The sequence below is a fragment of the Trichosurus vulpecula genome, chromosome 4 (assembly GCF_011100635.1).
Source record: "Trichosurus vulpecula isolate mTriVul1 chromosome 4, mTriVul1.pri, whole genome shotgun sequence".
Taxonomy (NCBI): domain Eukaryota; kingdom Metazoa; phylum Chordata; class Mammalia; order Diprotodontia; family Phalangeridae; genus Trichosurus; species Trichosurus vulpecula.
Genome location: NC_050576.1, coordinates 187,009,463 through 187,021,978, shown reverse-complemented (window position 1 = coordinate 187,021,978; position 12,516 = coordinate 187,009,463). Strand labels below are relative to the sequence as shown.

General features: G+C 34.5%; 1 protein-coding gene across 1 annotated transcript in view; it reads right to left on the bottom strand.

The window, feature by feature from the left end:
• The window catches only part of NPEPPS (aminopeptidase puromycin sensitive), a 77,031-nt gene that overhangs the window by 30,824 nt on the left and 33,691 nt on the right, over positions 1-12,516 (bottom strand). Inside the window, exons 4-10 of the mRNA XM_036753716.1 lie at positions 8,025-8,146; positions 6,828-6,935; positions 5,466-5,666; positions 4,925-5,021; positions 4,782-4,815; positions 3,795-3,909; positions 1,555-1,719 (exon numbers count right to left, since the gene is read on the bottom strand). Coding sequence (XP_036609611.1) covers positions 1,555-1,719; positions 3,795-3,909; positions 4,782-4,815; positions 4,925-5,021; positions 5,466-5,666; positions 6,828-6,935; positions 8,025-8,146 — 842 coding nt within the window. The remainder of the gene's footprint in view (positions 1-1,554; positions 1,720-3,794; positions 3,910-4,781; positions 4,816-4,924; positions 5,022-5,465; positions 5,667-6,827; positions 6,936-8,024; positions 8,147-12,516) is intronic.

The window sequence follows — 12,516 nt, the reverse complement described above, 5'->3', positions numbered from 1 at the left end:
TTCCAAATTCTCTCCCTTCCTCTCCCTCCCTCCCACCCCACCCAAGAAAAAAGGCAAGAAAAACAAAAACCCTTACAGACATGTATAGTCACACAAAACAAATTTCCACATTAGCCATGTCCAAAAAAGAAGGAAAGAAAAGGAAAGATGCTTCAATCTGGACTCTTCGCTGAGTCTATCAGTTTTCTGTCTGAAAATAGACACTATATTTGAAAGGAGTTCTTTGGAGTTGTAGTAAGTCAATACATTGATCAGAGTTACTAAATTGTTCAAATTTCATTGTCTTTATAATACTGTTACTGTATAAATTGTTGTCCTGCTCACTTCACTTTGAATCAGTTCCTCCAAGTCTTCCCAGGTTTTTCAGAAACCATCCCCTTCATCACTTATTCTAGAACAATATTATTTCAGCATATTCATATATCCTAACTTGTTCTTCCATTCCCCAACTGATAGGCACTCCTTCAGTTTCCAATTCTTTGCTAACACCGAAAGAACAGATTTAAATATATTTGCATATATTTTTTATTTCTTTGGGTACAGATTTAAGAGCAGTACCGACAGGCCAAAAGGCATGTAGACTTTAACAGCTTTTTGAACATAGTACCAAACTGCTTTCCAGAATGGCTGAACTAGCCAACAGTTCCACCAACAGTGCATTAATGTACCTGTTTTCCCATGTCTCTTTCCAGCATTTATTAACCTTTTTTGTCATCTTAGATAATCTGATGAGTGTGAGGTAATACCTGAGTTGTTTTAATTTATATATCTCTAACTATTTGTCATTCAGAGCATTTTTGCTGTTGTTAGCTTTGATTTCTTCCTCAAACTGCCAACTGACATCCTTCGATCATTTTATTAACGAGGGAATGGTTATTTGTGAAAATTTGACTCTGTTCTCAATGTCATCGAAAGGAAAACTTTCACAAAAACTTGCCACAAAAATTCCCCCCACACACAATTTCTTGCTTTTAATTTCAGCTGCATGTTTTATTTGCTCAAAAGCTTTTAAATTTAATCAGAATTATCCATTCTACCTTGTGAGAACCTATTTCTTGCTTGTCATGAACTCTTCCCCTATCCAGAGATCTAATAAGTAATTTTTTCTATATTCCATTAGCTTACTTTTCATGTAAGTTCTTAAAATACAATAAAAGGGCAACAAATTTCCCCCCTCAAAAGTTTACAGTTAATAACTATATACAGTGAAGACCAGTCTTAAACGTGCAGTTTACAACTATACTTCAGTCTGCAAGTATTTACTGAGTGCCCCACAGGATATATAATATTCTAATACAAATTTATATATACCAAAATCAAACAAATTCCCAGCCTACTTTGAAAATAACCTAAATTAGAAGTTAGCCTTACTAGATTTTTAAAGACTGAAAACATAAGATATAGTAGATAAAAGTAAAGTTAACCATGCAATCCTTTCCTCTTTTTGGATTCTCTGAGAAAATTTTCTCTGTAATAAGTTACTTATTTCACTGAAAAGTGAGATAGCTTTCTTTTTAAGGCTAACAGCAGGAAAGAATAGCTTGCTTTACTTACTTCAATAGGATGACTATTATCTAAAGCATCAAGCTCCTGCGCTCGGGTATAATCAGCAGAAACAAACTGAGTCCAGATATCATATTCTGGAAAGCAATGGTCTACACACAAATACTCGATCCAAGAGGCAAAGCCTTCATTTAACCAAAGATGAGTCCACCATTCCTTAGAAAAAATAAAAAATAAAAAAATTTGAGGAGCATTTTAAGAAAACATCTATTCAACTAATTTGTAAAATATTTCACTTAGCCTGTGTCCGATCACTAGCAATTTAATCAATAATAAGAGCAACTCAAAATATCGAGGACGTACTCCATTTCTTTGGAGAAAGCTAAGTTTCACAAAAAAGCAAGTCAAGCAGAACCATATGAAATAGACCTTAAAAGTTTAGCAAGGGTGCCTCTCAAATGACACTAGACACTTCTAGGCAGCTTTCACTATACCACAACATGTAGGAAAAAGAAAAGTGAAAAAGAAGGGGGGTAATGGGAAAGATGTCAAAGAGAGAAAAAATGAGAACATGTCTGTGTAGAGATTATACTAGAAGTTCTCTTCAAAGAGAACAGAGGAGTATTGAGAGAAAACAAGACAATGTAAAAGAACCTCCCCAGGCTTGCAGAAAATAGCTATTGTCAATCATAATGCAGGTGCCTGGGAAATGAGCAATCAGTGGGATGGCAATAGTAGTTTGAAAGCTCTTTGGAATTCTATATGAAACTGTATTCTGAACAAAATCAACTTCGATTATTTTTTAGAGAAAAGATCTTGATACAATTTTTGTTATGTTTGGTAAGACAAATGAAGAATGAATTCCAAGGGATTATTGTGACTATGAAAAGCCTTCCAACTTTACTTTCAATTCCCAGACAAGGTTTTTTAAAATATCCACTTTATAAGCTAGAGGTGGTCACTAGTCATAAATACTTCATGCTATTTAGTCTAAGACTATAAACTAGAAAAAAATTTTCTCTAATCTATTCATTCATTTCAGCTAATTTAACTTTAAAGGTATTAAAGAATTAGCATTTCACAATTAGAAGAACTGAGGCTATCTTAAAACATGAAACACACTCTCCCAGTAGAGGGAAATCATTCCTAGAGGCCTCTCCAAGAAGCCACAACTCACGCCCTCTTCAGATAGCTGTGCAAAAACAGCCTTTGTTTGGAAAGAAACAACTAACCCAATTTTACTATGAGAGATACTTCTGCATACCTCTCAACTTTCAAGCATGAGAATACCACTTTTATACTAAGTTATTTTTCAAAGAGAACTTCCCCTCTCAAAATATCAATTTAGGAATGCAGTGATTATCAAAGGGATTTATTTTGACTAAATAAAAAGGTGGGCTTTCTTTAGAAACCTCAAATATACCATGCTGGTTTGATAAATTCCTCATTCTTTTCCTTGTTGTGACATATGGACCCAAGCTCCATCCAAGTCACGTTCTGCTCTTTGGCAGCCTGAATACCACAGTTAGGGAATTTGGCTGGCTCCAGAATCTCCAAATCCTTTCACTACAGTGTTACTTCTAGTTCGTTTATTAAATACTGTGCTTTTGGCACAGCAATCTACTTCCCAACCTCTAACACAGTTGGCTTCCATAAATAGTATTTGTTTAGGGGGTGAGAGAAGAGTGGCAGACTAAGTCTGAAGGACAGGGACTATTCACTGCAGAAATCTAGTAAACAAGGTTTTCAGTATTACAGTGTGGGAATTTATAAACACCTTTCAGCTACACCACTTTCTCTTTGCTTTGATTCCCACTTAAAAGAAGGGGGTTAGGGGGGAGAAATACTACACAGAGAGATTATATCCAGAAATGACTGTAATGTAAAAACAAAAGGGACTCATAAAAATTATTTCAAATGTTTTAAGAAGTGACCCCCAAAAACTCCAACCAGCATCAAAATAGCTATTTAAAGCTTGGTACCTCATCAGAACCCTGTCTTATAGTAACTTAATGCTTATTTTAGTCAGTGAAAACACTTATAAACAAATGTGAAACAAGTTTAACACCTTTTCTGCTGAACAAGTAATATTTAAAAACACCCAAGCAATAGAAGGATTCTGAAACTCACTTTTCAAGGTAGATCTTTTAAAATAATTTCTCTCCATCACCCAATTATTTCCTTGTGCACAATACTCCAGCCTACCCCAGAAATGCTGTGTAGTCAAGAGGATGTGCAGCAGTAGCAGGATGAAGGTAAATATATTGAAAACACTTAAAAATATTAGATACCATAGTAACAAGATTTCCAAACCATTGATGGGCGAGTTCATGTCCCACAACCAGAGCAACCCACTGACGGGATGAAGAACAGGAGTTTTTTGGATCAATAAGCAATGCAGTCTCCCTACGTTTAAAAAGAAAAAAAAAAAAAAACAGGCTGATTAACACAGCAAGAAAAATCAAAGTAATGACAGGAAAATACACTGAAAAAAAGTTTCCTGCAAAATAGTACATAAAAATATCAAATTCAATTCCAGAGACCTACAAGGAAAACATTATTCCATTGTATGCAATGTAAGGACAGAAAAAAATAAAATTAGATTAGATCTTAATAGAACTTGAGTACTTATAAAAGATCAAAAACTTAACCAGAAAGGCATCTTCTCACTTTGAAGATAAAATATGAGGCTGCCTAAAATCATGGAATTTCATCTAGAAGATAAGGAAGAATCTTGTGTTTCTCTAAAAATGGAGAAGAGAAAAAAATGCATTCCACATAAACAAAAAACGAAACACTGAGCTGTCTGTTTGAAATGTAGTTCATCTGAGCAGACAACTGAAAATGGAAACTGGGAACTTGTTTACAGACAGTGCTTTAAAAACCTAACGTTTCTGGTAACAGAGATGTAAAAACCTAAGTTAGAAAATACACAACTGAGGCCAGTTTTCAATGCTGCAGAAATAACTATAGAACTACTATGAGGAGATCGTACATCAATTAAAATGAAAGGTATGACAAGAATCATCTGGAAAATTCTACTAGGGCTCATGTTGAAATCCTCCAAATTTGCATGAAGTGCTTCAAGCGCTCATATGATTTTCTGAAATGTACTCCAGGGGGATTTTTTTTTAAAAAAGGAAAAAAAAATTCTTAAGCCTGTTATACTACTTTGTAATTGTTTAACATTCACATTGGATGAAGTCCAAAGTCAGCAGTCCTTATATATAAAAACTAGGAAAGCAAAAGTAAGGCAGGACAATGTACTGTTAACATACCTATATGTAACAAGGCCCCAGTTCTCCATGGCACCTTTATAAAATAAACACAAAAAAATTACAGATATTTTAATACATTCTACTTTCTTAAAATATAATTCAAAGATTAATACAATTCAGCAATAAAATGAAATTTACTTTACCAGCTGCAAAGTCTGCAATAGCAATGAGATCAATTTTGGGTAGAGGATAAGGAACATTGAAGTAGTCCTTATAGAAAGGCAGAGTTTTAGCAGCAACCTACAAAATAAATAAACACAAGGACAGACCTGATAAAGCTTTTGATTGTAATTGGCAGATAAATCACAAGGGAAATCTGAAACTAATCCAGAGACATCAGGTTTCTAAACACAGAAAACACCATTTCCCAAAGAATATCCAAATCTCAGGATTTACAAAAAAGTATACGGTTATCCAAGTTCTTGTCAATGATAGTACTAAAGTTATAGCTACACTATTATCCTCCTGTTCCTGGAGAAAAGTCAGTATCTCTTTTTATCATAACTTGGATTCTTTAATTTACATGCTGCAAAAGAACAATTCAATACCAAGTTCAGATTTCCTGTTACCCCAACAGCAACAAAACCACAAAGACAAAACAAATTTTACTTGATAATATAAACTAGAAAATAATCTATTAAGAATACAAACCCTCCAACATAGATCCCCAACAAATACATTTACCTCCAACGCAAATTTTCCTTGTTCTGCTTTGCCAACAGGTGTATAAACACGAACACACACACCATCTTTTGACCTCGTCTCAACAAAGTCATATTCTCCCACAACAAAAGCCACTAAGTATGTTGACATGACAGGTGTTCGGGCAAATTTCACTTCAACCAAATTTTCATCATCAGGGTATGGTTTTCGGTCAATTACATTCTTTCAAATAGCAGAAAAAGAAAGAAAAAATGTTAGCCACTGACAAGCACAGCTAGTCTACAAAAATAAAACTGCAAAATTCATAAAGTTTTTCTTCGGGCCCTTCTTTCCCATTTAGCTCCCTATCAATTCCCATCCACAACAGGCCCAGTTCTATACACAGTCCTGACTTTCCCAATCTAGTACCTTAACCCTAACCACTGAAAGCTCTCTAACTCACTCATACTAGGATGTTAAGGATATAACTTTTCTGAGGAAGATTTATATCGTAAAAGATACTTGGAGGAAAAAAAGATACTTGGAGCAGGTGAATATAAAGAAATTATAAATGGGAAAATGTTATACTATATATGAGTTACAAATATTTTTAGAAGGATGGAAGCCTTTCTTAACCAATCATCCAACATCAGACAGTTTGGGAAAGTGACCAAAGTTTGCCTGTGAAAGTCCCAACCAATTTTATGCCTGATAGGTTCCATTACCTCCCTCAACTCAGGTACCTGTCTTCCTGCTTATGTCAACAAAATCAGGTCTTGGGAAAGAACAGGAAAAACTTATTGACCTAAAGGTATAAATGACTATTTTGGCTTTAGGTATTACACCTTTCCCAGGGATATTTGCTTTTTAATTAGCTGACAAAGAACAAAGGAACATAATTGTGGAATGTTTTAGCCACTCAGGGTGGGAGAGGTCTGTTTGGAGGTTTCTAAGCAGTAGTGTCTTTCCAGTGCTAATGGAATCATTATCATGAATGCTTCCAGCACTGCCTAATTGTATTATCACTGGTCATGGCAGTTCTTCAAATATCATCATACACTTGGACTGCTACTTATGAGTAAGATTAGCCCTGGTTAAATAGAAATATGGTTCTAAAATATGATTAACTACAAATACAATTCCCCTCTATAACACAAATATAAATCTTGAAGCTTATTGAGAAAAAGCCAAAACACATTCTCCCACCACGTAATAAAAATTTTAGTAGTTTTAACTTGATTCTTGCTTAGCTACTTACATTCAATTGTTCTCTAAGAGGACATTTCTTTCAAAAGAATATAGACAGCAGATTCAAATAAAAGCATTTAAGAAAAAGTTAAATCAGTAAACCAAACTTCTGACAGCTTGTTACAAATTCCAAACTACTTATTTACACATACACACCATGTTTGATAAAGCTACTCTGTCCTTAGGGACAACCAAAGAGATGTCAAATGTTGCTTTGATAGCAGGTTCATCCCAGCAAGGAAAAGCCCTACGGGCATCAGTAGCCTTAAGAAAAGAAATTTTTTTAAATTAGCAACATAGGAAACTTCATGAAGAAATTACAAACATTCCACTTTTTTCACTGGCTATCATCTACTAAAGGCCTTGATGATAAATAGCATAGTAATAGTTTAAATTATAATTCTGCTTTCATCACAAAATATTACAGCATTTATTTTAGGCTTAATACAAACAGATTTACCAATAATATTCATCCTGATAGGAGAAAGCATGTAATAATCAATAACTAAATATATAAGGCTAGAACAAGAAGAAAAGTCAACTCTTATTAAAAAATAATGTAAAACAGTTATGGGGCAAAGAAATAGAAAGACCTTTTGAAATGCAGGGAGTACATTGTTTTTAAGTTTCCATCGGACTAGTTTTCCTCAACTTATCTAGCTCTTAGAATTCAATTCTAGATATCTTGATGTGCTTCATTCTTTAACAGGAAAAGTAGGAATAGCAATGCAATAGCAAAAGTAGGAACAGGATACATATCTCCTGATGAATAAAAAGAAATGTACTTCTCTACAAGTTCACAAAAAAAATTGAGGAAAAAAGCAAAAAATTTAAACCCAACAAATGAATCTTTCTTAAAAGAAAACAAAGCAAATCTATTTCAGATAAAGCCAAAACCTAAAAGCTCAAAGGAAAACTTCTCATTACACAGGAAATAATCTTCATTCTTTAGATGGTCCAGTTTTAGTAGGAAATTGCCACTTTTCAAACACTAAAAGAATGCTTCTGATTATGAAGAGTACTGTTTCTATAATCAATCCAAATACCAGATATCCAGTTCAGTATCTATCTGTCTGATTTTGTTTCTTGTAAATGAATCTGTACAGGATGTCCCAAAAAATCTCAGCCCAGTTTTAAACATTTAAAACTGGGCTAAGACTTTTGGGACATGAAGTATAAATTCAATCACCATTATAGTTATTTTACTGAAGATCAGACAAAGATTCTTGAAACCACAAACACAGTTAAGGCTAATATCATCTGGCTTTGACTAGTTACTCAACATAATGGAATAAACTTGACTTCAAATACTAATATTTAAAAAACTAAAGTAGTAGGGAAAACAGTACATACCTCAAACTGTGTGACAGCAGCATAACGCACCTCTCCAGAAGGAGTGGTGTATTTACTTCTATAGAAACCTTTCATTTTATCATTTAGCTCTCCAACAAAATCTATCTTCAAGGTTCCTGTACCTGTGACAGAGGACAAATGAAAATCACTATCATGAAATTAATGTTGGCCTTAGAAATAAAGAGATAACTAAAATTAAGGTGCCAGGAATAATTCTAGGGCGAACCTTAATAGCTTTCACTTGTTTAAAAATCTATTTCGGGGCAGCTAGGTGGCACAGTGAGTAGAGCACCAGCCCTGGAGTCAGGAGGGCCTGAGTTCAAATCCAGCCTCAGACACTTGACACTTGTACTAGCTGTGTGACCTTGGGCAAGTCACTTAACCCCAACTGCCCTGCCAAAAAAGGCAAAAAAAAAATCTATTTCACCTTTTGGTGGTGGTGGGGGCGGTGTTTTAACATTTTCACATGACCAAAATCACAGTTAGTATCAGATCTTATTTAACAAACATGAATAAGCTCACGTATGCATGTCACTTCATTAACTTTTAGTCTAAAATTACTAAAATAGGAATGGCTGGGCAAAATATGACATAAAAATATAAAGGAATATTATTGCACCTTTGGAAATCATGAGTATCAAGAACTGAGAGAATCTTGGTAAGATTTGCATATGAACTGATGCCAAATCAAATATACAGAACCAGGATAACAAATTATATCTACAATAACGTAAAGGAAAATGACCAGACTTGTAATTTCATTGATCCTGGAAACCCCCTGAACCAGCTGGCACCTTCTTTTCAACTTACAGTCTTTGAGAACTGCTAATGCACTGAGAGGACTTGCTCAAGGCCACAGAGTCAGCGCATGTCAGCGACAGGACTTGAATCTATGCTGCCATACACCTATCTTTAAAAAAAGGTGTGTGTGTGTGTGTGTGTGTGTATGACAACTATATAACAGAAGAAAATTTCAACTGCTCTTTTTTGCTTTCTTTGTATATTGAAATATGTGTCAATGTTAATAAAATTTTAAAAATTGTTAAAATAAACATAATAAATAATAAGTCCCTAAGAAAAACTCCATCAATAATCTTTGTTATCTAGGTTCACTCAAAATAGAACAATGGTTCTTCATCTTGACACCATGTAATCCTTTATGAAAAGTCAAGGATTGGTCTGCAAGATGTCAATAAAATGAACCATGAAGCTTATGTAACTTTTCAAATAACAAACAATTACATATGCTTAATCTATACACAATACAATGCCAACAACAATGTCAGATAAGCTAGACAATTTCATTCTGCCCCAGCTCAGCACAACCATTTCATCTGAATCTGACTTCCAGAATGAAGAGATTACAAGGGCTTCTAGGGTTCAAGATATAAATTTAAAATTACTAGAAATCAGCAACTACAAAATTGTTACCTACATTTCACATAATAGGCTACACAATGAAAAATATCAACTTTATTACTAATTCCTAACAATCTAAGCATACTGCTTGGAAGATTCATAAATTTAATTAGGAATATGACTATAAAGAAACACATTAGAACTTATATACCCAGAAAAGTACCATCATTATTCAAGCAATCACTTCAAGCCACACACTTAGTCTAAATTATGCTGCTATTATTCAGAATGTTTGGGAATGCCCCTTTCAAAACTTCAGAACCTAAAGCTTGAATATCATCAGTTAATCATGTATAAATGAATCAATGAAGAAGCATGTTTTTATTAAGTGCTTACTACGTACACAGTTCTAGGAATACAAATAAAAAAAAAAAGACAGTCCTTGCTTTTCAGGCACTCACATTGTAACAGGGAGAGACAACACAACAGATTTCAACTGAAAGTCAGTGGGCTTTGCATAGGGTAAGTGACAAGCCAAATGGCATGCAACTCCTCTAATTCTTTTTTTTTAATTTATTTAATTTATTTAGTTTTCAGCATTAATTTTCACAAGAGTTTGAATTATGAATTTTCTCCCCATTTCTACCTCCCCCCCCACTCCAAGATGGCGTGCAACTCCTTTAATTCTACAATGCCAAGGACTCTGGGGACAAATAAGGTGGCTGATTGAAATGGGCAAAATACCCTGGACAAAAACAAGGTGACTAGAAAACAATAACTGATTTTTTGAGTGGGGCTTCTAAGTTGGTTTTGAAAGCAGTTTTGAAAGAAGAGTTCTAAAAATAACTTAAATATTAATAGCATCACTGGAATGTATATAACTTCTCAAGGGCACTGACTAATTTACAGGGAAGGTCACCTACATGGATATGTGTTCTTGCATGTATTTATCATGTTGCTTGATAAACACACCTCACTCACATGCCACTTTGTTAAAAGGAAATGAGAAGAAACCCCAAAATAAAAAATGTTCTATATCTCTTATGTTCTTTCTCATGTCTCTTGAAGAAGAAATGCTTAGAGACCTAGGACAATAAATGTCAATCTAGTATATGAATTTAAAAGAAAACTGAGACAAAAGGGAACTAGTTCTTTAAACTATCCTGGCTTCTTAAGGAATTTTTAAAAAATCAATGAGAAATGGTGGTTGTTGGTTTTTTTTAACGAAAGGGCTGAAATGGCTCTAAATTTGAATAGCTACTAACTGGTACTTCACCATGAAAAGTGCTACTCCACAGGACACTAACCACCACCAATGCTGAGGTTGCTAAGTATTACAATGGCTACATGCAACCCAGCCAGCATACCTGATGGTGCCAGTTTCAAAAATTATTTTTGCTCAACTGCAAGTTAACTAGTTTGCACAATGACTAGTGGTGTAATAAGGTAAAGAAGAAAGATTACTAATGCCCACCTAGATCTACTGAAAATTTGATGCTGTTATTAGGGAAGACATTCAAAGGAAATTCAAAGTAAAGAGAACCTCTCTCCCTTCACCATAAGAAGACACATGCAGCCTCACAGAAAAGAATTTGAAAATAAAGATTACACCAAGTAGCTTTAAATCAATTAAAAGCAGATATTCTGTTTCTCTTAAAACAAATTAGGCACTCTTTAAAGAAGCAGGACAATGGACCTGGAAACCATCCACAGTACTGTTTAAAGCAGCAACCTAAGTTTCTACCCATCAACACATTGTGTTTCTACCCATCAACACATTGTTCCCAAGTATTTCACTCTGGACTCTTAAATTCCTTGGGCCTTAGCACAAAGCTAGGAAGCTAATGGGGGATAATGAAACACTGTCTTTTAATGAATAAAACACAAACCACTAAGTCATTTTGTAGTAATTCACCTTATAGTTCCTGATGGCTGGTTTGCAAGTAACCGATGTCAGATTTAAACCGACAGCACAGAAATGCCAAATGTTTTTTTCTAGTATCATTCTCCCCTGACTGTCAGAATCTAGTCCTATCCATTCTTTTTTGAAGATAAAATAAAGAACCATGGTGACACAATGCTAGAATTCCTGCAACAGATGATAATAAAAATTAATCAGGAAGTAAGAATTGCAATATTGTCCTTACAGTCTCTATTTTTCTAGTCTTAACACTTTACTCATCCTACCACATTCTCTGCAATCTACTGGACACTCCATTTCCTGACTCTGAGCATTTTCTCCAGCTGTCCCCAACATCTGGAACTCTCACATTCATCGACTCTTATCTCCTGGCTTCTTTTTCAAGTCCCAACTAAAATCCCACCTTCTCCAAGCTTTTCCTAATCTCCCTTAATGCTAGCACCTTCCCTCCGCTGATCATCTCCAATTTATCCTGACTATACCTTGTGTGTACATAGCTCTTTTTGTGTTGTCTCTCCCATTATACTATGAGCTCCTAGAAAAGAACTGTCTTTTACCTTTGTTTCTCTAATGCTGAACACAAAGCAGGCCCTTAAATGATTACTGACTGACTGTAAAATGGATGAAATAGATCACTGAATATCTAAGCTCCTTTTCAAGTGTGGAATCCATAATAATACAGACTATAATTCTAATAAGGTAAATAATACACATCTTAATAATCAGGCAAAAAGAGACAGAATAAGGCTGGTATGGTCTGGTAGTGGTTTGTTTAAAAATTTATTTCACCTTTTGGGGGAGTAGCTATATCTTCATTTGACCAAAATGACAGTTACCAGAGCTTATTCAACAAAAATGAATAAAACTACATACTGTAACAACTTCAGCTTTTATTATTATAGATGGAAAACATACTACCCAGTAACATGTTACTAGAAACTTCATAGAATAAAAAACAAAGTTAAAATAATTTTATCTATATGCTGCTAGAACTCAACTTAGTAGAAAAAAATTAATTCTTCATTAGAATTAAAAATTTATTTAAGAATGCATGACCAGCCATATAAATAGAATCCCACTAGCACAGGACAAGTGGCACTTGAGAGGCACATAATCCATTACTATATTCCCCGTAGCCCCTTCCAACCTCTGGGGAGAAAAGTAAAGACACATCACCACCAATCATTCACATAGTACAGATTCTGTCCTTGA